Source organism: Mercenaria mercenaria, chromosome 17 (assembly GCF_021730395.1).
Source record: "Mercenaria mercenaria strain notata chromosome 17, MADL_Memer_1, whole genome shotgun sequence".
NCBI lineage: Eukaryota > Metazoa > Mollusca > Bivalvia > Venerida > Veneridae > Mercenaria > Mercenaria mercenaria.
In genome coordinates, this window is record NC_069377.1 from 1080175 (window position 1) to 1104973 (window position 24799).

The 24799-nt window shown below is 34.0% G+C and overlaps 1 protein-coding gene across 1 annotated transcript; it reads right to left on the reverse strand.

Moving 5' to 3' along the window:
* Positions 1-381: 381 nt before the first annotated feature.
* Positions 382-20720, reverse strand: LOC123536629 (GTPase HRas). The gene is made up of 8 exons (XM_045319958.2): positions 20416-20720; positions 19004-19052; positions 15879-15907; positions 5747-5831; positions 4929-5031; positions 3048-3087; positions 2373-2533; positions 382-1114 (listed from the first exon to the last, which is right to left on the reverse strand). The coding sequence occupies exons 1-8, from the start codon at positions 20444-20446 to the stop codon at positions 1058-1060; spliced, it is 555 nt and encodes a 184-aa protein (XP_045175893.1). The 5' UTR covers positions 20447-20720; the 3' UTR covers positions 382-1057.
* Positions 20721-24799: the final 4079 nt, after the last annotated feature.

Here is a 24799-nt window from a genome sequence, read left to right on the forward strand (position 1 = left end):
GCTTGTCATGTTTAGAAGAACCTTCATCATGAAGAGCTAGGATTTATTGGAACAAAAAAAATATTCACACCATTGTTTTTTCATGTGTCATGATCACTCCTTTGGATTTTCTCTTACAGTGACTTATCCATCCATTTTAAGCAATCCTTTTTTTGCTCAAAAATCCACAAAAATTGAAGATTGTCTATTTCTATGTGAGCCATGCCATGAGAAAACCAACATAGTGGGTATGCGACCAGCATGGATCCAGACCAGCCTGCGCATCCGCGCAGTCTGGTCAGGATCCATGCTGTTCGCTAACAGTTTCTCCAATTCCAATAGGCTTTAAAAGCGAACAGCATGGAGCCTGACCAGACTGCGCGGATGCGCAGGCTGGTCTGGATCCATGCTGGTCGCATACCCACTATGTTGGTTTTCTCATGGCATGGCTCATGTAACAAATCATCAGTAATAATGTAACAAGTGGTATATCTATCAAATGATGTAATAATAACATTTAAGGTGTCTCTTGCTGCACATTGTCAAAAATTCTACATCGGATAATTCTGAAACATAAACTAGCCATACTTAACGCTACTGGCATGTGAGTAAATCCTTAGTGCCTCAGGTAGTGCTCTAATATAAAAAGCTCACAATGATTCCTACTACTGAGATACTGGAGAAGTTCATGCTTTAAGCTACAGTGCTTTTTCGTCAATATATTTTTCTTCATTTTCAAAAAATGCAAATTTTTTATTAAAAAATTATGAAACCTGACTTCACAATATGCGAGAGTGAGTATTGCAAATCCTTGATGTATGCTTTAATGTGCTTTACAAACAAAAAGCCCCTAGTTACTTCCAGCAATGATCATAAGACAAATTCACACTAAGTACAATGTTTTTCTTCTACAACTCTGTATTTTTCAAACATCAAAACCTTGAAAACCAAATATAGAGATGTATATAAATGATGTATTGTTGTTTTTTTTAACAAAAAGACAGACAGACGGACATGGTATAATGGATAGACAGGAGACATTACAGAAAATGAGTGGAAAAACAACGGAACAACAGCGTTACAATACAGCACAGCCTCTCTTTGGCTTCTTCTTTTTGTTCCCTTTCTTGTCTTTCTGTAATAGAAGATAATATAACAATCAGTGGCTACAGACAAGGCAAACAAGGAACTGCCAATATCCATAAAAAGGTTTCATGAATATTGCAACATATTACTGACGGGTATACTTTAAAACAAACAGATACGGTAAATATACAATCAAGCCCTGAAATGTTTTCATATGAAATCTTCACCAAATTTTCCAAAATATCTTATTCAAGAATAATTATCAAATTTTAGATATCTTAATAGTGTTGTTAAAGGTTGGTGAGCTAAGACTGGCACATAGATATACTGGCCCTTCAGACTTAAATAGATTAAACAGCTTCTTGCAACTTATGAAAATCTTGTCAAAATTGGTAAGCATTTAAAGCATTATGATGATTTTCAATTTCTTTTTCCCTAAAATCACTGTAAAAATATACTGGTATTACACTTCTGGCAGGCATGTGTGAACAATTAGAGATTTTGGCCAGTTACCTCCCTTTCATACTCTTAAAGTAAGTAGGTCCTGTCATTTGGATAACTCTGTTGTTATCGCTATGTTATTTGTAACAATATGATGTAAATGAAGCTAAGACATATTGCAACAGGTTCCAAAGAATCTGCTGTCAACTTATTGGCATACACGGCAAGAAACAAATGCATGTATAGGTTTGTTTAGTGTTTAGCGCCACTTTTTCAATGGTATTTCTGTACTGTAATGGTGGGCAGTTAACATAACAAGTGATTGTGAATTCTGTACAGGCACTAACATTTTCTCCTCTAGTAAAAGCCAAATAGAAAAATAAATCACTTCTCAGTTCTGGCATGATGTTTTTTATTAAATCATCACGGTGATGCCTCCTCCAGGGATCACTCTCAGGCAGGCACAATTGAAGTCATACAAAAGACATTTTGTTGTTTTACCATTTAACACATTTACCTGATCAACTAAGCATATCAAAAGCTACAAAGACCTTACCAGTATATAAATTTAAATGAATATGCCCAAAAATGTGATATCACACTGACCAGTATGCAAGTCTAAAGAATTCAAATTAGCCGCTGCAGGTTTTGAAGACTTGCTGAATAAATTCGCACAGAACATTATGCTAAGCCCAAATTTCTTCCCTTAAAGTTTTCCTCCATAGGTAGCTTACAAGGTAAGTGACCAGAAATTATTTGATAAATTTAACACCATTGTTCAATAGTTCAAAGGCGAATGGAAAAAATGAGTTTTAACACAACCTGGCTTTTTGACAAAAGTTTAGATATAAATATGTTATACTTACAAATTTTCTAATTTCTCTAACAAGAGTATAGAAAGCATCATCAACACCTTGTCTAGTTTTTGCTGATGTTTCTACATAAGGAATATTATAACTATCAGCTACTTGTTTTGCCTGTTTTGTGTCGACAGATCGAGTTTGTAAATCTACCTTGTTTCCTACCACTGAAATTACACAAAAATATCCAAACTTTACTGAAAGGGAAACATACTAGTAATCGGTACCTGGAACATAGTTTGCTGAGAAATCATAAACAAAATAGAGGACAGACAGATGGACAGACGTTCTTAAGAACGGACCTGAATTGCGTATTTCTTTTGTTATAAAGTACCCAACAAGCGGCAGAAAGTACCCAGTAAGCAATAATGAATAGAATCTAACGTTACCTTCTGTCCTCAGTACCTAATGAATGTTCTCCCGTTTGCTCAGACGAACAGATAGATATATGAACAGTTTAGTTGCTATATGCTACTACATAGTGAGAAAGTCCAGCTGTCCTATTACTGCCATTGTGAGTCAATTTGTTACTGCATCAGTAACTAATTTTCAGTTTTATAAATGTTTACATGCTTTATCTTCTGTTTATATGCTTTATCTAATGACCGTATTACAGCATAATTATCTAACTAACAGGGTAATTATGTAATGAATGTTGTAATTATTAAATGAAATACTTACAAACCATAGGAACTTCATCTGCATCTTTTACCCTTTTAATCTGCAAAAGAACAGAAGTTAACATTAATTTCATGAACAAAAGTGACTTTAAGAAGCAAAGAGATGAACACAAGTCAGTTTGTTCAGACTGTAACAAGCAGTGTTTCAATTATGTCACTTTAAGTTTTGTTTTTATTGGGTTTAACGTCACACCGACACAAGTAAAGGTCATATGGCGACTTTCCAGCTTTAATGGTGGAGGAAGACCCCAGGTGCCCTTCCATGCATTATTTCATCACAGGTGAGCCCCTTTGTAAAACCACAGACCTTCTATAAGCCAGCTGGATAGCTTCCTCACATGAAGAACTCGGAGGGGCAAGTAATTTGAAGTCAGCGAACTTAACCACTTGGCCACGGAAGCCCCCATGTCACTATAAGTAGTTACTAGAAACATGTAAATCTTGGCAGTACTAACATTGTTGAAAACTCCTTTTTGTATATTAAAATAGACAGGCTACCATATCACACTCATGCTGCTAGTCATATGTGTACAATTTTATTCTTTATTTCAGTTAGCTTCTAGACTGTCTTTCATTCTGGACATTCCAATTTTTATACAATTTGACCATACACATTTAAAATGTTTGTGTAAAACCTAAATTTAGGTAATTAACCCTTAGCCTGCTAAATGTCTGTAATGAACTTGTCCATCTTTCAATCTGGACAGTGCATGTATCATTAACTGTTAAAAGGGGTGCTTACTCAAAATATACTGAATGAATGGTGAACAGTGCAGATCTTGATCAGACTGCACAGATGTGCAGGTTGATCTTGAATTCCTCTGGTTGCAAAGGCATAATCAATCATGTCCAGCATGATAAGGGTTAATAGTACTGATTTATAAGTTGAGTAGGTGAACAATTTAATAAAATTCTGACATCTGAAAAATTTTCACAGTTACTTATTGTTATGTATAGATATGCTACACACAAACATTTTATCATTTTTTTTTACTAGTCTTGTTTAATAAATTCAATATGAAAAAGACACTCATGTAATATCCTCTATAAGAATGTGGTTAGTTCAGTACTCTGTAATACAGTTATAATTGCCTACTTGAAATGGCTAACACAATAACTATATGAATCACTCGCAACAATTAAAAGCATCATTTACTGCAATAACTGTCATATATGTCAAGTTTATAGTACTTGATTACTAAACATGTGCTGTCAATAAAACAATGTGCTTGACTATTCAACAACTTTTAAGTTATACAAGAACTTTTGACTGTCCTAAAGGTGGTCTTTACCCGCCCTCTTAGCTCAGTAGGTAGAGCGTCGGTCTATGGATCGCGGGGTCGCGAGTTCGATCCTCGGGTTGGGTGTATGTTCTCCATGACTTTTTGATAAACGATACTGCATCTGAAATCATTAGTCCTCCACCTCTGATTCATGTGGGGAAGTTGGCAGTTACTTGCGGAGAACAGGTTTGTACTGGTACAGAATCCAGGAACACTGGTTAGGTTAACTGCCCGAACATGACTGAAATACTGTTGAAAAACGGCGTAAAACCCAAAACAAACAAACAAACAAAAAATAAAGGTGGTCTTTAGTTTATACTAAGTTATTTTAGCTTTACTGTGATTAAAGCTTTGTGCTTATTTGAACCACTCCAGAGTCCACATACGGGAAAAACCAGTACTAGTGCTATAAGAAGACATGGTTGTAATCCCACTGGGGCTCAAACCCAAGATCCCTGTGTGGTATTTACAGACAGGTTTGACTATATTCGCCTTTCTAATTCTTCCTCAGAATAAAAAACAAACAGAAACAGTCCTATAACAGATACAAGCCATCAAACTTGACAGATCCTGTGGAAACAAGTTGCACCGTGTCTTACCTGTTCCCTGTATTGATTTATATCTTCAAACGACTTAGCATTATTTACAGCAAATACACACAGAAAACCTTCCCCAGTTCTCATGTACTGATCCCTCATAGCACTGAAATATGCAATAGAAACATACTGTTAAAACATATATATTTTACATCATTAATAGTGAAACGTATTAACATTTACGTGAGCTTGACAACATATTTCTGGATTTACATTGTACCTTAAGTTGTTCTTGTACCATTACAACCAGTTCTAATGGGATTCAAACCCACTTTCATCTACCATTACCCTTAGGTTAATGGTGCAAAAATAAATACCAGAAAGAAATAAACTACCATAGATGCGCTGATCAGGGCCTACACTGGGCTGATAAAAAGATGTGTGTCACTTTTGTGCAGCATGTTGCAAGAAAGAGTGCAGGAGGGGATTCAAATTTATTAATTATTTCAAGTACTTAACAAAAATCCTTGTCATTTCAACGTCCAGCATATTAAAACAAGTGAAATAGTCCTACTGACCTTCCCTGTCAAATACTACCTTTGTTAAGTAACACCATCAACTTACCCACAGTCCTCCTTACCTGCTTTGTCTACCACCACAACTGACGTACCATTTTTAAATACATGCCGAATCCAGTACCACCCCTTTCTTACCAATTTTCCTCCTGACTTGCTACCACCACCACTGACTTACCTATATTTTTAAATACCTGCGGAATGAAGCACTACCACAGACTTACCTATATTTTTAAATACCTGCCGAATGAAGCACCACCTGGCACAGACTTGCCTATGCCGAGTCAAGCACCACCACCCACTTACCTATATTCCTCCTGACCTGCCGTGTCAAGTATATCTAGTAGACATGTTTCCCCATCTATCACAACCTGCTTTCTGTAGGAATCCTCTGAAAACATCAAATAATAACAAAATAATTTCTTGTCCTCTTGTTTCAACTGCAATTATAAATCATATTAGCTAGAATTAGGGTTCAAACCCACATCAACAGCACCTAGCAACAACAAATCTGATTACCAACTATATCAAACCCCCCTCCTACCCCCACCCACCCTTGAAAAAAATACTGTTGATAAATACAGTCTTTGTTGCCTCACAGTCACACCAACTGAAGAACTCCAATGTAATAATGCACTGCGATTTTTACTTTCACTCACAGTATTACTATCTTTGTGTAGAAACAAGGACTTGCGTTCAATAAACGCTTGATGCCCCCAGTGGCATCCTTGTCGATAGATTTTGCACCTAAGTCCAAAATGAGGTCAAGGTCAAGGTCAAACTGAGGTCAGGTGATGTTTGAAGATGAGGAATGGTCACAGTTTACATCTGTATTAGTATCAATTCATTCTTGTAAGGGGTACTGATGCTAGACGAAACGGTCCCATTTGGTTAACCAAGAGATGGCCCATATAAAGCAACCTAAGTCCAAAATGAGGTCAAGGTCAAACTGAGATCAGGTGATGTCTGAAGATGAGGAATGGTCACAGGTTACATCTGCATTAGTATCAAGTCCAGGGCTTCGGAAATTTGCCGGTTTGTCGGATTTGGACCGATTTTTGACTTTTCAGACCGATTCGTGAAGTGAAAAAACGAAAAAAATCGGTCCTGTAAAAATGGAGAAAAGTATAAATTTCAGTCTGAAATCTCAATATACGATCACCTGCCAAGAAGGAAATTGTTGGTCGCACCCTCAGATAATCAATAAACGTGTCAAACGGTCTGATTGTCACCTTGATAATCGGTCCGTAATTAGCACGTGACGCAATCAGTGCTCGCGCGGCACATCCTTTAATGTTTGTAGACAGCCAACTGCAATGAATTAAACATTTTTGACTGGTTTCCAAATGTTTCTGACTGGATCCAAATTCTTTCGACGGGGATCCACTTCTTTTATTTAGAATCCGACGGATGGTTTATTTCAAAAGGCTATGTTTGATCACGGGTAAAAACAAATGGTCACTGCATTTAATGAGACATCACACGGGAAAACGATATAATTTTTATAATTACTTGTTTGTAAAAATTACATGATACATTTGTTGGGGCTCCAGTTGAAACGAGTGCAGAAAATCGTCTTTGCAACCCGACTGTACAAAAAAAAAAGAAAGAAAAAAAATGGACTGACAAACACGAATGACAAAGAAAACCGGAGTGGCGCTGTTTATTAAAATCGGTCTTTTAAAAAACGTTTCAAAACGAAATTTTGTTTACATAAGAAGAGAACATATAACTTAATAAAATGTAGTTGCTAACTGAAGTACAACGCCAGTGAAATGAAATATATTCGTGGCCAACCCGCGTGACAAAATGGTACTACACATGCGGGAAATTCGATCTCAGCGTTCACATAACGTACAAATTTGGTCCGCGGCAGAGTATTCTTAAAATACTGAAGATGTATAGCAGAGAATATGTGTCGTGTAATTCAATTTGACGCATTGTATTTTATAAAATTCCGTCAAAGAATGAGGAAACATCACAAATTATCTGCCGTGTATACGGTACCGAAGTCACGTGCGTTGGCTTTTAGACTAGTTAGATACACGGTGTATGCCTCGGTAATTTTATCCTTGCAAGTATTTTCTCGGAAAAACATCGAAATTTAAACAAAGTAACGATCACACATAACACTGAATAACTGTCTTCAATGTATAGTAACTCGCGTTGACCGGTAACTCAGTTTTAATGCATGACATGCTTATTATCACGTTTTACAAATATGGTATATTGGTAATGCGGTGGGTGGGGTAGCGCCGATGTCAGGATTTTCGTTTCGGACTGATTGAGTTCTCAAAATTTCCGGAGCCCTGATCAAGTCATTCTAGTAAGGGGTATTGATGTAAGACGAAACGGTCCCATTTGGTTAACCAAGAGATGGCCCATATAAAGCAACCTAAGTCCAAAATGAGGTCAAGGTCAAACTGAGGTCAGGTGATGTCTGAAGATGAGGAATGGTCACAGGTTACATCTGCATTAATATCAAGTCATTCTAGTAAGGGGTATTGATGCTAGACTGAACGGTCCCACTTGGTTAACCTCCTACGGACAGACGAACGGACAGGACAATCACTATATGCCTCCCGCATCAGAAGATGCTGGGGGCATAAAAATAAAAGCTTGTGATATTATTGTGACTGACTACTGCAGATCACTATTTATTGGTAAGCACCTTATCTTCATTAGATTAGTGAATCAAAATCTCTGGCGACTATTAAGTTCAATGGCATAAATGGGTGCCAAAGTGGCAGCTATATCGGAATGTATCTGTATTTCAGTTACTTGAGAAACTTTAGTTACCTTTGTTCTTTTATGTTTGTAGTTTCATTAACATTTAATATGGCCAATGCACATACAAGTAAACAGCACATACGACCTGTAAACTGAGCACACTGTTTTCTCTTTTACAAAATTATGTGTTTTATATGTGCACTAGTGCAAACAAGACTATTTTCCAGCGATAAGTAAAAGTCCCATACATGGAGAGGCATTCACCTAACACAGACCAATGGATGAATAATGGGACAAAACAAAATGATCTGTACATGTTTTTTTCTTCATTTGTTTTATAGCCACAGGACACTGGGCACATTTTCATGCAATCTCACCTGGGCATAGGTATGTTTTGACACCACAGAAAGCAGCGTCACTCGACCTTCAGATATTTCCGAAAGTAAAGAAAATGAAAGAAGACAGGCTAAACTTGAAAATGATAGTTGCATTTGCATTGGTAGATAGTCAGGGGTCACCCTGTCTAAATGTGTAAGCGTTTCTTGTTTTTTTTTGCTAATGGGGTGTCAATTTTCAGCACTTTCGAACGATTTGAAAATACCTGAGCTTTAGCATGATATAACAGATTTTCATGTACGAAAAAATATTTGAACCCAGAATGAACACAAAACCCACTGGGGTCCGTAATGGAGCAAGGGTATATGGAGATTTTTGGAACTTCATCAAATTGTTCAAAAGGTCCTTTTTGATGTTGCCTGAAACTGTAAGTATATGACTCAGATGTAAAATATTTCCATATTTGAGAGCTCCAGACCTAGACATTACAGAAATATTTTTGAAATGAATTTGGTGTAATAAATGTTGATTCTACGGAAGCATGATAGGGCCATCAGACGCTAATACATTTTATTATTACATACTCGTTTCTATTCCCCGTTAACTTACCCTGGTACCAGAAACGTCAATATTTTTCCATACACTGACGCCTGAATTTCATATCGGGTGCATGACGAAATTCAGTGTGTGTTGCTGCACTATTTTTTTCTATTAGTTCAGTATTTTCAATCCTATTTAGGCTATTGAACATATTTATGATATTTACATAATATTTATACTTGTAGATGTGTATGTAATAAAAAGGTTATAATCTTTGCACTGGGAAATATGCACTCGTTCTTCAACGGAAGAATATTGCGCTCCTAAAGTCGCGCAATATTTACACTGAAGAACTCATGCATATTTCCCGATACAAAGCTAATAACCTATAATTATGTTACAGGTGCAGAAAGGATATCTATGTCCTACTTCCTATTTATGTCATAGATAGAAAGTAGGACATAGATATAAAACAATATGAAGAAAATACATCTTCTCGTACTGACTTCTATTTGTGTACCAAGTTTTGTGAGCCCTCTCCAAAGAAACACTGGTAGTGGTATTCAAATTTGCATCCATTATTATAGTTGCAACTGATATTTCAAACCCAGTATGCATGTTCCTTTAATTTTAATGGGGTTTTTTTGGTAGAAAATCTTTAAGTTCAAAGTGCTCATTGTTCCACTTAATGTAGTAGTTATCACCGTAGTAAAACAAATGCATTGTTATTAAAACACAGGAATTCAAACTATAATAAAAGCCTTTTGTTAAAACACTAAAATTAGTTAATGACAGTTGTTTTTTTTTTTGTTCTAAACACTTAAATTTTACATCGATTGTGGAAAACATTTGAATTCTCAAAAATCTGCGAGTCTATCACAGTAAAAACATGAACAGGTAAAAAAATCACTTTGTGCAAAAAAAATTTTGAAAAAAAAAAAAAATTTGAAAAAAAAAACTCCCAAATTCAAAGTGATGTACAATAATAATAAATGAGTCTGGTCATGTATGTAACAGACTACCAGAAGCTTGTTACAGACCTACCACACTGATCCTGCATCTGGCAAACAAGTGAAATTCTAATTCTTCAGAAATAAGGTCTACAACTATTCTCATGTTTGGCATAAAGAACAGTCACTGTACAAAAACAAATGCCAACTAATAGCAAGATTCAAATGTAGTAAAAACAAGAATCAATTAAAGCAAGTAACATTTTGACCAGACTCCTTGCTTGGGTCTGTCTGCTGTAGGTTTTATCTGACATGAGGTCAATTACTTGAAAAAGTAATAAATTATATTATAATTACTTTATTTTATTCCAGTAATCAATTACTTAATGAATAATGCATAATATGCAAGTTAATAATAATAACAAGCAATCAAGATTAAAATGTAAACTAAAATGGATTGGTCCATCATTCAATTTAGGCAGTACAATTTGTTATTCGAAGGGGTGTTCACTGAAAATTTACTGACCGAACAGTGCAGACCATGATCAGCCAGTATGGTCTGCACTGATTGCAAAGGCAAAAATCACTTGCCGCCAGCAGGCTAAAAGTTAATAAAACATCAAGTAATATATATTTTATACCACACACTGTAAAAAAATCAGTATACCAAATAAACCTATATATTCCGCGATTTAGATCAGCAACACAATACATTTGACGGTTGATATCTGGTACAAAAATCTGTTACATGATCTATTCATGGTCTCACATTCACCTACATAATGGGTTAATAACTGATGCAGATATATTCTATTTCAACTTCTTATTGAGAAAAAAAACTGATGTGTGTACTTCAATGACTGCTCACGTTTTTTTAAAATAAAACATTGTTGTTTTGACCGAGTGGAAACACACTTTCAGCAAGAAAACGCATATATACTTGCTAAGTATCTGACAAATAACAAAGTTATTTGAACTTAGTAACCTGTTTCTAACTGGAGGGTTAGTTATAAACAAATGAAAAAGAAGTAAAGATTCTGGGAGATTGTATAAACAAGAGTAGTCTGAAAACAAAACAGTTCCTTCGACAAGATTTAAAGATCTCCACAGGAATTCTGATATTACCCACTGATTTCAAAAGCTCTAACGGAATTCTGATATTACCTATGGCTTTCGAGACCTCTGAAATACTGCTAAGGAATTCTGGTATTACCCACTGGTTTAATAATCTTTGAAGGAATTTAGATATTATCCACTAGTTTCAAGTTATAAATTCGATCCTCTCTCCTTCCTCACTAAAATAAATTAACCTTGCTATATAAGGCTATCTTCATTTCATATCCATTAAATCTAATATATCCATGGCGATTATGACCGTGCATTTTTTACAAAGGTTAGTGACAAATTTTTCACCTTCCCTCCTACGGCTTCTTTATCAACTTAAAAAAGCTCAGTTTTGTAATGACTTGTTTGTGTTAAAAAAAGAAATGCCAGATTTATTTTGGTTAAATAAATTACAAAAATAGAACAAGGATGAGGGGAACGTCAAATATGAAGTTTTATGTTCATATAAGGAAAAAGAGGTTCTCTGACCTGTTTAATACCTCTAAAACAGAAAAAAATGATTTTTCTTTGTACTAGAATCTATTAAGGATACATCAGGTCCTAACCCTTACCATCCTAAATTTCTATAATGAACTTGTCCATCTTTCAATTTGGACAGTACCATTAACTGTTTAAAGGGGTGCTTACCAAAAAGATACTGACTGAATGGCAAACAATGCAGATCATGATCAGCCTGCATGGATGTGCAGGCTGATCAAGATCTACACTGGTCACAAAGGCAGAATTAATTGTGTCCAGTATGGTAAGGGTAAATATATATTTTTCTGTACTTTTGGTTTTGTAAAATGTTTCTGTTTTGTTCTTGGTTTATGTTGTCACATGTAAAATGTATCATGTTGTTGTAAATATATAAAATGTATCATGTTATTACGTTGAGGCCCATACAGAAGACTGCTTCGGCAAGTATGCTGCCTCGTTTAATAAAGTCCTTAGTATAATATCTGTATAACCATTAAGTAAAATCTGATATCTTTTTAAACTTCTCAGAAATAACTTTTGGTTGTTCTGGTAACTGGAAGTGACCCATAGAAAAAACAAGCGCTTACTCATTACTGAAGAATGTCATTTTACAATGATCTGACCTGGAAACAGATATACAGGCAATGAAAACTTCACATCAATACAACAGAATCATTTTTCCTGGTAATATCCAGTATTGATACCAAACTCCAGTGATACATACCACAAACATTGATCAAAATATCAGGCAAATAGAGAGACACATCTAAAAATTTCTCGGAAGCTATAAAATATAGCTGCTTATATTACAATGTAATTCAATTTCTGTTTTCAGAATAAGGGCCATTTGGGAGAAATCAACAATTATTTTCATTATTGCTTTTAAATTACTTGGCCTTACATTGTATTTAAAAGCATAAGCCTCTAACTCTGCTAAATTTCTACAATGCACTTGTTCATCTTTCAGTTTGAACAGTACCATAAACTGCTAAAAGGGGTGCATACCAAAAAGATACGTACTGAATGGCGAACAGTGCAGATCTTCATCAGACTGCATGGATGTGCTGGCTGATCATGATCTCCACTGGTCGCAAAGGCAGAATCAATCATATCCAGCACGATAATGTTAAGAGCTACATTTGTCCCAGGATTCTATATAAAATTCTATGAAATATCATAAAATATCTCTAGTTGTCCCACAAGACGGAACTCAAGATTCAATGACGTCAAGAAAAGTTCAAACAAGGGAGAAGGGATGGCTCTAAATGCAACAACATAAATATATTGCGCAATTTGATTTCTGTCTTAGTAACATTCGTGCAGACTAAATTTAACTAAATATTGACAGGGTGCTATTATAAATAATGTACGGCATGTCTCGGCTACATGACAAGGTGTTGAAACAAGGTAACAATTTCCAAGACTAGCAATTAACAGTCTGCCACAGGTCTAACAATCATTGATTTTCTTCTTCCAATCCAGAAAATTGCGTCAATCCTGGACAGATAATGCCAATGATGATACAAGTATATTATACTAATTTAAGTAATTTTGTTATTTTTTTCATATTTCTTGTATTCATGTGCTGCAGCAATTTCCTATACCAAAAGCTGCCAGATCACATGTATGCTTTAATGTTTACTTGTTTCAGCATAAATTTTGTGGCTTCTTTTAAAACAAGTATTTCAAGAGACGGGTACTCGTATAAATTATTAAGCAAACAGGAACTTAACCATATTGGAAATAATGTTGTAGAACCTGACAATCATGAAATTCACGAAAATTAGTCCCTCAAAAATATAACTGATTTAACAGCATTCAAGTGAAAAACATAATTAACCCTTAGCATGCTGGACACAACTTATTCTTTGGGACCAGTTGACCAGCATAGATCATGATCTGCACTGTTTGCATTCAGTCAGTATCTATTTGGTAAGCACTCATTTTAACAGTTAATGGTACTCACTACTGTCCAAATTGAAAGATGGACAAGTTCATTATAGAAATTTAGCAGGGTAAGGGTATTAGAGAATAGAATAATTGTTTCAGCTTAAAGATTCACCAAAAAATAACTGTATTTTTTTTTGTATTTCCATGATGATAGTTATACATGCTTTGCACGAAAAACAACGAGAAATACTAGTATTTAGTTACAAACTGACAGTGACATATATAAGGCCAAGACAATGTGTTTTATGTCTCAGTATATTATCAAATTAATATAATAGTAGACTGCACAGTGCTTGATGTATTAAGGTGAGTTTATACCTGACTTTGTTTCTACAGTGCAAGATACTAATTATTCCATGTATTTTAAACTACATTGAAAAGAAAATGTTTGCTGATGTTATGATATTAATTCGGGAAGGGCCTATATTGCCCACCTGTCATCTTACAGAATAGCTGTATTATTATTATAACAGTATTATCAGAATGATTTGCACATTTTCATGTGGGAGAGAAATTTAGGTCACTAGGTTGTGGTGGGTCTTTAAAGACATTCCTTGCGTTTATTCACTAAGCACAAAAATATCATTTCATCAGTAAAACATTTTCTAAGATTCTTTCCTTCAGGCAGAAGTTCTGAGATTGCTAAAAGATACTGTGCCTATAAAACATTATACAAGTAGATTCTATCCACGCAGATTTCCACGAGAATTTTGATACATAAAGCACATTACATAGATTCATCTGTTACAACATGCTAGTACAGTCACTGATAAATCTCATGTTTTGCATTTTCCTATAATACGTAACCGGACATGCCAAGTCAAAACACCTATAAATTTTGTATTGGTCAAAACGACAAATAAACATACAATGTTTTTCATTGCAAACATAAAGTTACCCATTTTAAAAAAAATCCCTGAAAATTCAACATTTCTGGCCATTTACTTTTATTCAGAGACTCATTAATATAACCAATAAACAGACCTCTTTTCCTGCTGCTGACAGAATTAACCATTTAGTCTTGAGACCTCCTATGAACGAGATTCTTATATCCGCATTCCATTATTCAATGAGTGCTTTCTATCTTTTCTTATCAACCTTGCATAATTACTCATAAATGAAAACTCCACTTTGTACTACAATGTAAATCTTATGTACTGCACTTGTGCCAAGAAATACTAGGAAATATGACAGCCTTTGTTGGACATGTATATATAGCACAATGATTTGTACTGAAAACACAGATATTTCCAGGATGGCTAAAAAAAAATCTGAATTTTGAAAATTTTGAATGAAAGTGCGTGGTAAAATATTGGTGATACTTGTGAAACTATAACAATAATAAAACTTTCACATTCATTCATTCATTCATTCATTAGCAGGAATAATTTAGTCTAGTTTAGTTTATACCTAATTTATTTCAGTTCAATTGTGAAGCAAGTTCTACGACTTATGTTAATCACTCTTAAAATCTCTTTCCTGATGGAATCCATCGCCAAGAGGTTACGAAAGAAGAAGAGAAGCCAGTTTCCCTTAATGCTGAACGCCAAGCAAGGGAACTACTGGTACCATTTTTAACATCTTTGGTATGATGTCACCAGAGATTGAAACCCAAGACCGCCCACGCTCAAAGCGGATGCACTCCCACTAGGCTAATCAACAATAATGACAACTAGGTGACTATACCAAAAATTAATCCTTAATTGCAAAGTATGGCAATGAGCTTTTATGGTACTTCAATGATTCTGTACAGCAATAGTTGCTAGATGGTGTAATGAAATTGATATGGGTTCAAATCTTCATTCAGATGAGATAATCACCTGAATAAAGCTAGTGAAAATTTTCTAGTCTTAACATGCAACAACACAGTTATAGGTCATGGCCACTTTCAAGCTTTTCTTGATGGAGGAAGACCCCAGGTGCCCCTCTGGACATTATTTCGTCATGAGCAGGCACTGGAGTAGAACCACCGCCCTTTCTCAAGCCAGCAAGATGGCTGCCTCACATAAAATTCTATGACCCAAGTGAGGCTTGAACCCACATCAGTGAGGTGCACGTGATTTGAAGTCAGCTACCATAACAGTTAATTACCACTCGGCATGGAGGTCCTGAAGTAACATTTACTTTCAATAACATTATATCAGTGGCAGAGCTATCTATTTACCTTACTATCTCCCTGCCAATTACTATGATCTTAATTTGAATAATAGGAACAATAACTGTCATGATTTATCAAGTTATACATCAAAATTCTGGCAACCAGTCTGTAACTGTGAGACAACCCCTCACCCACTCCCCCCCACAACCCCCGCTGTCTTACTAATAAACTAGTATGAAAACATACTCACCAATTGTTGGGTCATACTCCTCAACAAAACTGAAAGTAGAGAAAAACATAGATATCAGAAAAACAAAAAAGTGGAAAACCATGCGAGGCTATATTCTTTGTTCTGTTTTGTGATAAAATGTTGAATCTATTTCTTATACTTTACTTCTATCCGCTTTTAACATAGTGATTAAGGAGTTCAGTTAGTCTATTGTAATTATGGTTGTGACTATCTCTGACTATCTGCAGATCTGAAAGGTGACAGCAGATGACTGAACAAGAGAGGCAATTCAAACATTTTAAACAACAATACTTTTTGTCATTTTTTCATCAAACTTTATAAAATCAGCTGCAAAATGCTTAGGATTAATTTCGCAGATATCATCTCAGTCAAAACTATTATTTTTTTCTTTTTTAAAAATTTAATCTGTTTAAGACGAGGCTTCTACTGTTATCAATGCCCTTTATTTAGTATTAGTACTATTACAAGAAATGTGGTGACTTCAGGGAAATACTTCATTCAACAAAACTAAGTTTCTGTCAATTATGTAATCTAAATGGCCCACCTAATGTCTGTGGTTTAAGGCAGTCTTTGAAACAGCTGGTTATAGTGAGAAATGTGAATAGATTCGTATCAGGAACACTGTCTTACACAATGAAAAGAATACATGCATGAATATATTGACCTACAGTATACAACACGCAGAATGATATATTCTTCTCATGTATAAATAGTTAAAGGCTCAAAGCCTTTGTTTAAAATGTGGCTGCCACATTTTCCATTATGAAAATAAAATACATTCATTTCCTATTAACATTATATATACAAATGTATCTGATAATTACTTTCTTTAACATTTGTCAAAAGTCTGAATATTGCTGGATATTCTAGAATGTCTTACTGAATCTATAGTTTTTTATTACCTCCCTTTATGGCTCTAACACATGTGCAATATTAAAAGTAGAGCTTTTATAACCATCTAAGTACGCATAACATCCATCTGGAAACCTGTTTCATCTATTTTTAAGATAAAAGTTTAAATAACTTTGGACATTTAAGAGTGTTGAAGGAGGAATATTAGCTTTTTTTTTAAATCCACTAAACCTCAGTATTTGGGTATTACCAAAATATCAACAGCTCTACTCAACTGAAAATAAAACAAAATTCAGTAAAAGTCTCAATCTTTAATATACAAGCTAGAATATACAGTATCAAATTATTATACTTTTTGTAGTAATTTTTAAATATATCAACATTTTACTCAAACAGTATGACCCTGCCTAAAATACTGAAGATGGCATGTCAAACACCACGTTCAAGATGGTATCAATAAAATTAACAAGATTTTAGGCAGATTCAAAATATGATCTTAGCATTCCTTTTTTATATTTTATCTGTAAAACTTGAGATAAGATGGTCAACCTTGATAACTTTGTGCCCATGGATATAATTATACTAAACAAGATCATTTTTGTGTCAAGCACATTTCCATACTGAGCCAAAAAATTGCCTATAAAAATGACAATGAAATTTCAAAGTTTTGAAAGTTCACCTAAACTGGCTGTAATTTGACAGTAAAACGTTCTGTATACCTTTTAATCAAGCTTAGCAATAATTTTAATTTCAGTCATTTAAAACTGATAAGAGTTACTTAAGAAGGGCCTTTTAAATGGTGTTTACTTAAATCACGCCAGGCAGACAATAGTTTTACCACACGGTTAGATTTAGAAGGGTTTTCTTGATGACAAAAAATGCAGACATCTATAAGAAGATATTTCAGTGTTTGATGGGAACCAAATATAGTTAACTTTCCTATCATCCAAAATAGAACTTTTAATGAAGTAATTTTAGTCTCAGGATATAAAGATAGAACTTCCTTATTACACACCTTTTTTATTACTTTAAAGTGTTCCAAATTTGGCCTTTATAAAGTATCAGTACAGCTGACCCATGTAATTTAAAATAATACAATATTCTGCATCCATATTATTTGGAGTGAGAGTGTTTAATTCACAAATCCAACAAAATTCTCTTTAAAAAATGTTCCATATCGTATGTGACACAATTTCTTCAGGCATGAATTTAGAACTGCTTAAGCAATTACTGTCTTTTTTAAATTAAACAATGGATCATTAAAAATCCTACATCTATTCAAGTGTTTTGAGACCAGTAACTGTTGTTCACAGGTAGTTTGACCAACAAAGGCAACATTTTTTTTTTACTTAATTTTACTCACATTCGCATTACCAGAATTCTACTTTTCTTTTAACCCTTAGCCTGCAGGCGGCCAGTTATTCTGCCTTTGCGACCAGTGCAGACCAAGATCTGATCATGATCTGTACTGTTCGCCATTCAGTCAGCATCTTTGGGTAAACTCCCCTTTTAACAGTTAATGGTACTGTCCAAATGGAAAGATGGACAAGTTCATTATAGAAATTTAGCAGTGTAAGGGTCAATGGCGTCAAGCAGCATTAACATTATTCTTTATAATATATGTACATGTAGTTCTAATAAAGATTAGATATGTTAGTTTTGTCCAGTTTAATGTCATTTTTATGTTTTAACTTTTCAATCAATCATAGTTATGAGATGGTTGCAAGTACACCATGGTCTATCAGTACCAGAATATCTTAAACAAGTGAAAAATTATCTCATTTAATTTTTCAAAGACAGAGCATAAACTCACAGCTCAGATCAACCACTTCCCATCTTCGTTCAGTTTTCTGTATATTAATTTTTTTTTTTTGTTTTGGGTTTAACGCCGTTTTTCAACAGTATTTCAGTCATGTAACGGCGGGCAGTTAACCTAACCAGTGTTCCTGGATTCTGTACCAGTACAAACCTGTTCTCCGCAAGTAACTGCCAACTTCCCCACATGAATTATCAGAGGTGGAGGACTAATGATTTCAGACACAATGTCGTTTATCAAAATAGTCACGGAGAACATACGCCCCGCCCGAGGATCGAACTCGCGACCCCGAGATCCGTAGACCAACGCTCTTACCTACTGAGCTAAGCGGGCGGGCTTTCTGTATATTAAAGACAAGAAAGTTGAAAATATCTATGAAAATACTGTATCTGTGTCCATCAGAACAACAGGTATCAGGATGGCATTTGTATACTGTTTATGATAAGTATATACTTACTGGTTCTGAATGAGCTGTATAGTGAGTGCACTCTTCCCAACGCCACCGGCTGAAAGAGTAAAGTAAACATGTTAAGTGTTCTGTTACACATAGTATGTGCACAGTGATTTTAAATTCATGCAATTTACACTTATTTCTTTTCACTTGAAAGTTTTCAGGCAATAATCACATGGCTGCTAAGAGTTCAGGGAAACATGACATGCAATTTTTGGATTTCTTACCAGAAATAATGTTACTAAAAGTCTTGTATCCATTTCATGTTGACACAGAATTCCTTTAAAGAAGAAAGATTAGCCAAATAAATCTCAGCGTCATAAGGACTTACTGGTCACCGTGAGCTGCTGGAATTATACATTTCATAATAATTACCCTGATATACTTGTTAAGTACTAAAAGTGCCCTTAAAATTGACATCAGTTACAGCTACCATAACTTAACTGACCCTCATTTTGTTTTCTATTTGTAAAGTTTTCATAAAGTTGTCAGTACAAAATGTATTACTTGTCTTGTTTTGTAAATATCTTTTGTTTTGTTTTGTAAATAGCTTTCACTCGGTTTTAAAGACACGTTGAATGTGAAAGTTTATGAATGATTTCTGTTAGTCAATGTTAGTTACTAAAGTGGCAAATCAAATTTTACATTTTTTGAGTACAATCAAAATTTAAAATACTAAAGAGCATAAGTTTATTTATTATTTTAGTACTTTAATCCTGAGAAAAACACGAATTTGATACAACATTCAAAGTACTAATTACTATTAACAATTTATCAAATTTGCTGTCCTGTTTTCTCAGGATTAAATTATAAAAATAATAATCTGTTACCCGACACTTGCAAATTATATAATCATAACCAAAAAAAAAAAAAATGAGTGATTTTTTTAAATCAACTCCTGCTTTTGATTGATAAATTATAGTCTCCTCTCGTCATATACTATTTTCAGTATTCATATTAATCACCTGACCTTTAGACTCCGGGTTTAGATGTCCAGTTTGAAGACCCCTAGCGACTGCCTTTAAATGTTTGGGAGATTTTGGCACAATTAAAGAAACCAGTCAAACTCAATTTTGTCTAGATAAAAGCCAGTTCTACTAGTCCTTTTTTATGAGGTTTCTATATATAACTCTTCAAACCATACCAATATTATAAATATTATCATTATTATATCTGATTATATCTACAGTTAAAGTTATCCGAATATTTTTATCCGAATTAGATTTAACTTAGTAATATTACCGTGTGGCTTGCAGCTTAAGCTGAACTTTCGCGTCAGTCATTATTTTTGGTTTACTGTAAAGTTACTGCTACTAACTGCTTACATGTATTATTTTACAAATACAACAATGACATGAAATATTTTCGAGCACTGAGCAACTCGAGTCATGACACTTCAAACACTTGATTTTACTCACCTCCAACAACTACTAGCTTGTACTCTGTCATTTGCAATTTTCCACAAGACCAATGTCCAAAAAAAGTTCTATAAAATGAGGAAAAATAATGAATTCCCGTTTTATGTCATTAAACACAATGAAAGTATGCAGTTGTGTATTTCCTAACAGCTGACCTCTTTCTGGTGGAGAAATCACACCCGATTCGTCTTTTTTGTATGATGATAAATTTAGAAAGCGAAAGGAGTATTCGGATTTTGTGCGCGTTCACAAATAGTTCTTTTTGCAATCAAATCTGAAAGAGCAAAAATTTAAAAAAATTCTCACAAAATAGTTTTAGATAATCATGATTTATAGACATAAGTAAACATCTCCTGGCAAATAAAGACCTTTGAAGCGTATTAACGTTATTCCTTTAGATTTCTATAAATAAAATCTATTTATAGAATCCAATCAACGTCACCAATTAAGTCTCTGGATATTATGGAACGCCAACACTGTCTTCTTTAGAGATAAACAGATTTTGAGATACTTAAACAGTAATGCTTTATTATAATTGCTGCATACAAATCAAAAGAAAAGAAAAGAAAAGAAAAGAAAACAAGGGGTCACATACTCGCAGAAAGGAGCGCTGCAGTATAAATAGATAGATAGATTTGATGCAAGAAAAATATTTTCAGTCAAACAACATTTAAAAGCAACGGATAGATAGATTTATACGAGAACATTTTGTTGAAGCCATATTGTATTGTATTGTACAGGTAATTTCCTCCTCTTGGATAGGCGCACCCTCCGAAGAGGTATTTTTCTTTATATGAACTGTGCTCACTAAGTGCTATTATTTACAAGTGCACTCTACATGCATACATACAAGTGTAGTATCCATAGGCATTTGGGTCATTTGTTTGGTCAATAATGATGATATATATTATAAAAAAAATCTATAGACCGCCCAGAACCCCAAAATAAATCGAGCACCGATTTACTATAAACTGATCAATTATATAACAAATACAAACTGTTATAACATGGAATTTATTTATATCTATTACAGAAGAGCCTACACTCACCTGGTACTTATCTGTTACAGATTTGGTGTACTTTTAGGTGAATCCATCACATTTAAGGAACATTTTATGACATTTTGCATTTTATTATATTCTGCAAGAGATTTATTTAATAAAAAAATACCCATTTTATCCAGTTAGATCCTTTTTAGAAAAGTATGTTTAATCATTTTTATGAAATTTTGTGATTACTCCCCTATATATTTATATATATGAAAGTATTCAAAGAGCAGATTATTTCTTTTGACTTCAACATAATTTATAGTTTTTTTTTATTTGCATTTGATAGATATTTGTGTGTTTCAACAATCTGAACCAAACTACAAATTTTAAAACAGTGTGTAACTAATGAATCTGTTTGTTTCCAATCTATCTTGGATTGCACAACCAAGATAGATAAAGGGAGGTAATAACAATATAATACAATATTTCTTTAATTCGTCAATGTTACATAACAGTAACTACAGACAACATGATAACTATAACAGATTGAACACATGTGGGTAAAAAGAATATGGTGACAAAATAATACAGCAATCTTTATACTCATATTATTAGACCTAAAAAAAAATTGTTTGTCACCTGTAACATGCTCAAATTTTTTTTTAGGGCAGGCAGGTGGGTAATTTTTTTTTCTTCTTTTTTTGGGGGGTGGAGGGGGGGGTGGGGTTATATTAAGTGCAACTTTTTAAAAATTATTTCTGTATCAAAAAATGAATACAAATAAGGGGGTTATGCCTTTAGATCATCAATAAGTTGATTTCTAACATCACTGATCATGATTGTTTAAAGCATAAAAAGAGCAATTTTGCAACTTTTGTTAAAAAGTTGAAAAAAAAAATTCTCCAAGGCCATAAAAACATTTAGGGTCGGGCCAAAAATTTAGGGTAGGTCGGGATACTGGAAACAAACATTTTTTTAGGCCTTACTGAGGCAAAGTATTTTTTATTAAATTTATATGAGCCACGCCATGGGAAAACCAACATAGTGGCTTTGCGGCCAGCATGGATCCAGACCAGCCTGCATATCCGTGCAGTCTGGTCAGGATCCATGCTGGTTGCTTTCAAAGCCTATTGCAATTACAGAAACCTTTAGCAAACAGCATGGATCCTGACCAGACTGCGCAGATGCGCAGGCTGGTCTGGATCCATGCTGGTCGCAAAGCCACTATGTTTGTTTTCTTATGATGCAGCTCATATATGCTAAAATATTTGCCTTTAACTGGTTTTCAGGAAAATCAAATCTCAAATACCTTCATTGAAAATATCATATAAACACTCAGCTTAAACAAATAGGTATAAGTGATCACTTGTTCGAACAAAAATATGAAAACTACCAGTAATTGCAGAACTGTATTTTTTTGCACACCATTTCTTTAAAGAGTCTGTAAACCATTAGGTGTAAACTAGCTACAACCACTTTCAACATTATGGTTCCAATAAACACAGAGTTATTGATTTATTTGCATTAAACAGTATGTTTATTAACAGTATATGAAATATTAGCAACTTTTATAAAAAGATCATAACTTCCCATTTAAACTTTTTAAAAACAGTATCAAAAATATAATATTTTTCCTAAAAGCAATATATCCTTGTCAAGGGAAATAACCCATGTTGAAAAAAAAAATTGGCAAATATGACTTGTCCCTCCTATCTATTTATTTGTACTATAAATTACCGTTAACCAGATCATGATCCTCTTGAAATATAACTAAAGAATGTCTTTTTCATAAAGTATAACTGGAATGTCTGTTTCCTTGAAGAATAACTGAAGAGAAATGTAACTGAGGAATTCTGTTTACTTGAATTATAGCTGAGGAACTTAAAATGTAACTGAGGAACATCTGTTTCCTTGCAGAGTAACTCAGAAGATAAATGTAACTGAGGAATTCTGTTTACTTGAATTATAGCTGAGGAACTTAAAATGTAACTGAGGAACATCCGTTTCTTTGAAGAGTAACTGAAGAATGTCTTTTTCTTAAAGTGTAACTGAGGAACATCCGTCTCCATGAACAGTAACTGAAGAATGTCTTTTTCTTAAAGTGTAACTGAGGAACATCCATTTCTTTGAAGATTAACTGAAGAATGTCTTTTTCTTAAGTGTAACTGAAGAACATCTGTCTCCTTGAAGTGTAACTGAAGAATGTCTTTTTCTTAAAGTGTAACTGAGGAACATCCGTTTCTTTGAAGAGTAACTAAAGAATGTATTTTTCTTAAAGTGTAACTGAAGCACATCTGTCTCCTTGAAGAGTAACAGTTACTGAAGAATGTCTTTTTCTTAAAGTGTAACTGAGGAACATCTGTTTCTTTGAAGAGTAACTGAAGAATGTCTTTTTCTTTAAGTGTAACTGAAGAACATCTGTCTTCTTGAAGAGTAACTGAAGAATGTCTTTTTCTTAAAGTGTAGCTGAGGAACATCCATTTTTTAGAAGAGTAACTGAAGAATGTCTTTTTCTTAAAGTGTAACTGAGGAACATCCGTTTCCTTGAAGAGTAACTGAAGAATGTCTTTTTCTTAAGGTATAACTGAAGAACATCTGTTTCTTTGAAGAGTAACTGAAGAATGTATTTTTCTTAAAGTGCATTTCTTCATTTAGTGACTGTAAACCATTAGGGGTAAACTACAATCACTTTCAACATTATGGTTCCAATAAACACTTACAGAGTTATTGATTTATTTGCATTAAACAGTATGTTTATTAACACTATACTATATGAAATATTAACAACTTTTATAAACAGTTGTGAAGTTACCCTATCAAAATATGATATAGTTTGCCTGAAAGCAATATCCTTGTCAAGGGAAATAAACTATGTTGGAAAAAACAAATTGCAAATATGATTTGTCCCTCCTATCTATATATTCATACTACAAATTACTGTTAACCAGATCATGATCAGCCTGCATATCCGTGTTTACTTGAAATGTAACTAAAGAATTTCTTTTTCATGAAGTATAACTGCGGAATGTCTGTTTCCTTGAAGAGTTACTGAAGAGAAAAATGAAAGTGTAATTGAGGAACAGCTGTTTTCTTGAAGAAAAACTGAAGTGTCTTTTTCTTAAAGTAATTGAAAATGTCATTGAGGAATATCTGTTTCCTTGTAGAGTAACTGAAAAATATCTTTTTCTTAAAGCGTAATTGAAAGTGTAATTGAGCAGCTGTTTCCTCAAAGAGTAACTGAAGAATGTCTTTTTCTTAAAGTGTATTTGAGGAACATCTGTTTCCTTAAAGAGTAACTGAAGAATGTCTTTTTCTTAAAGTGTATTTGAGGAACACTGTTTCCATAAAGAGTAACTGAAGAATGTCTTTTTCTTAAAGTGTATTTGAGGAACACT

Bases quoted from the DNA above. Each gene is read 5' to 3' on its own strand.
- LOC123536629 (XM_045319958.2), bottom strand. From the start codon at position 20,446: ATGACAGAGTACAAGCTAGTAGTTGTTGGAG. The intron at 15,908-19,003 runs GTAAGTATATAC...CTCTACTTTCAG, and splicing joins ATACAGCTCATTCAGAACCA to TTTTGTTGAGGAGTATGACC. The intron at 5,832-15,878 runs GTGAGTATGTTT...TGATGTTTTCAG, and splicing joins GGAGTATGACCCAACAATTG to AGGATTCCTACAGAAAGCAG.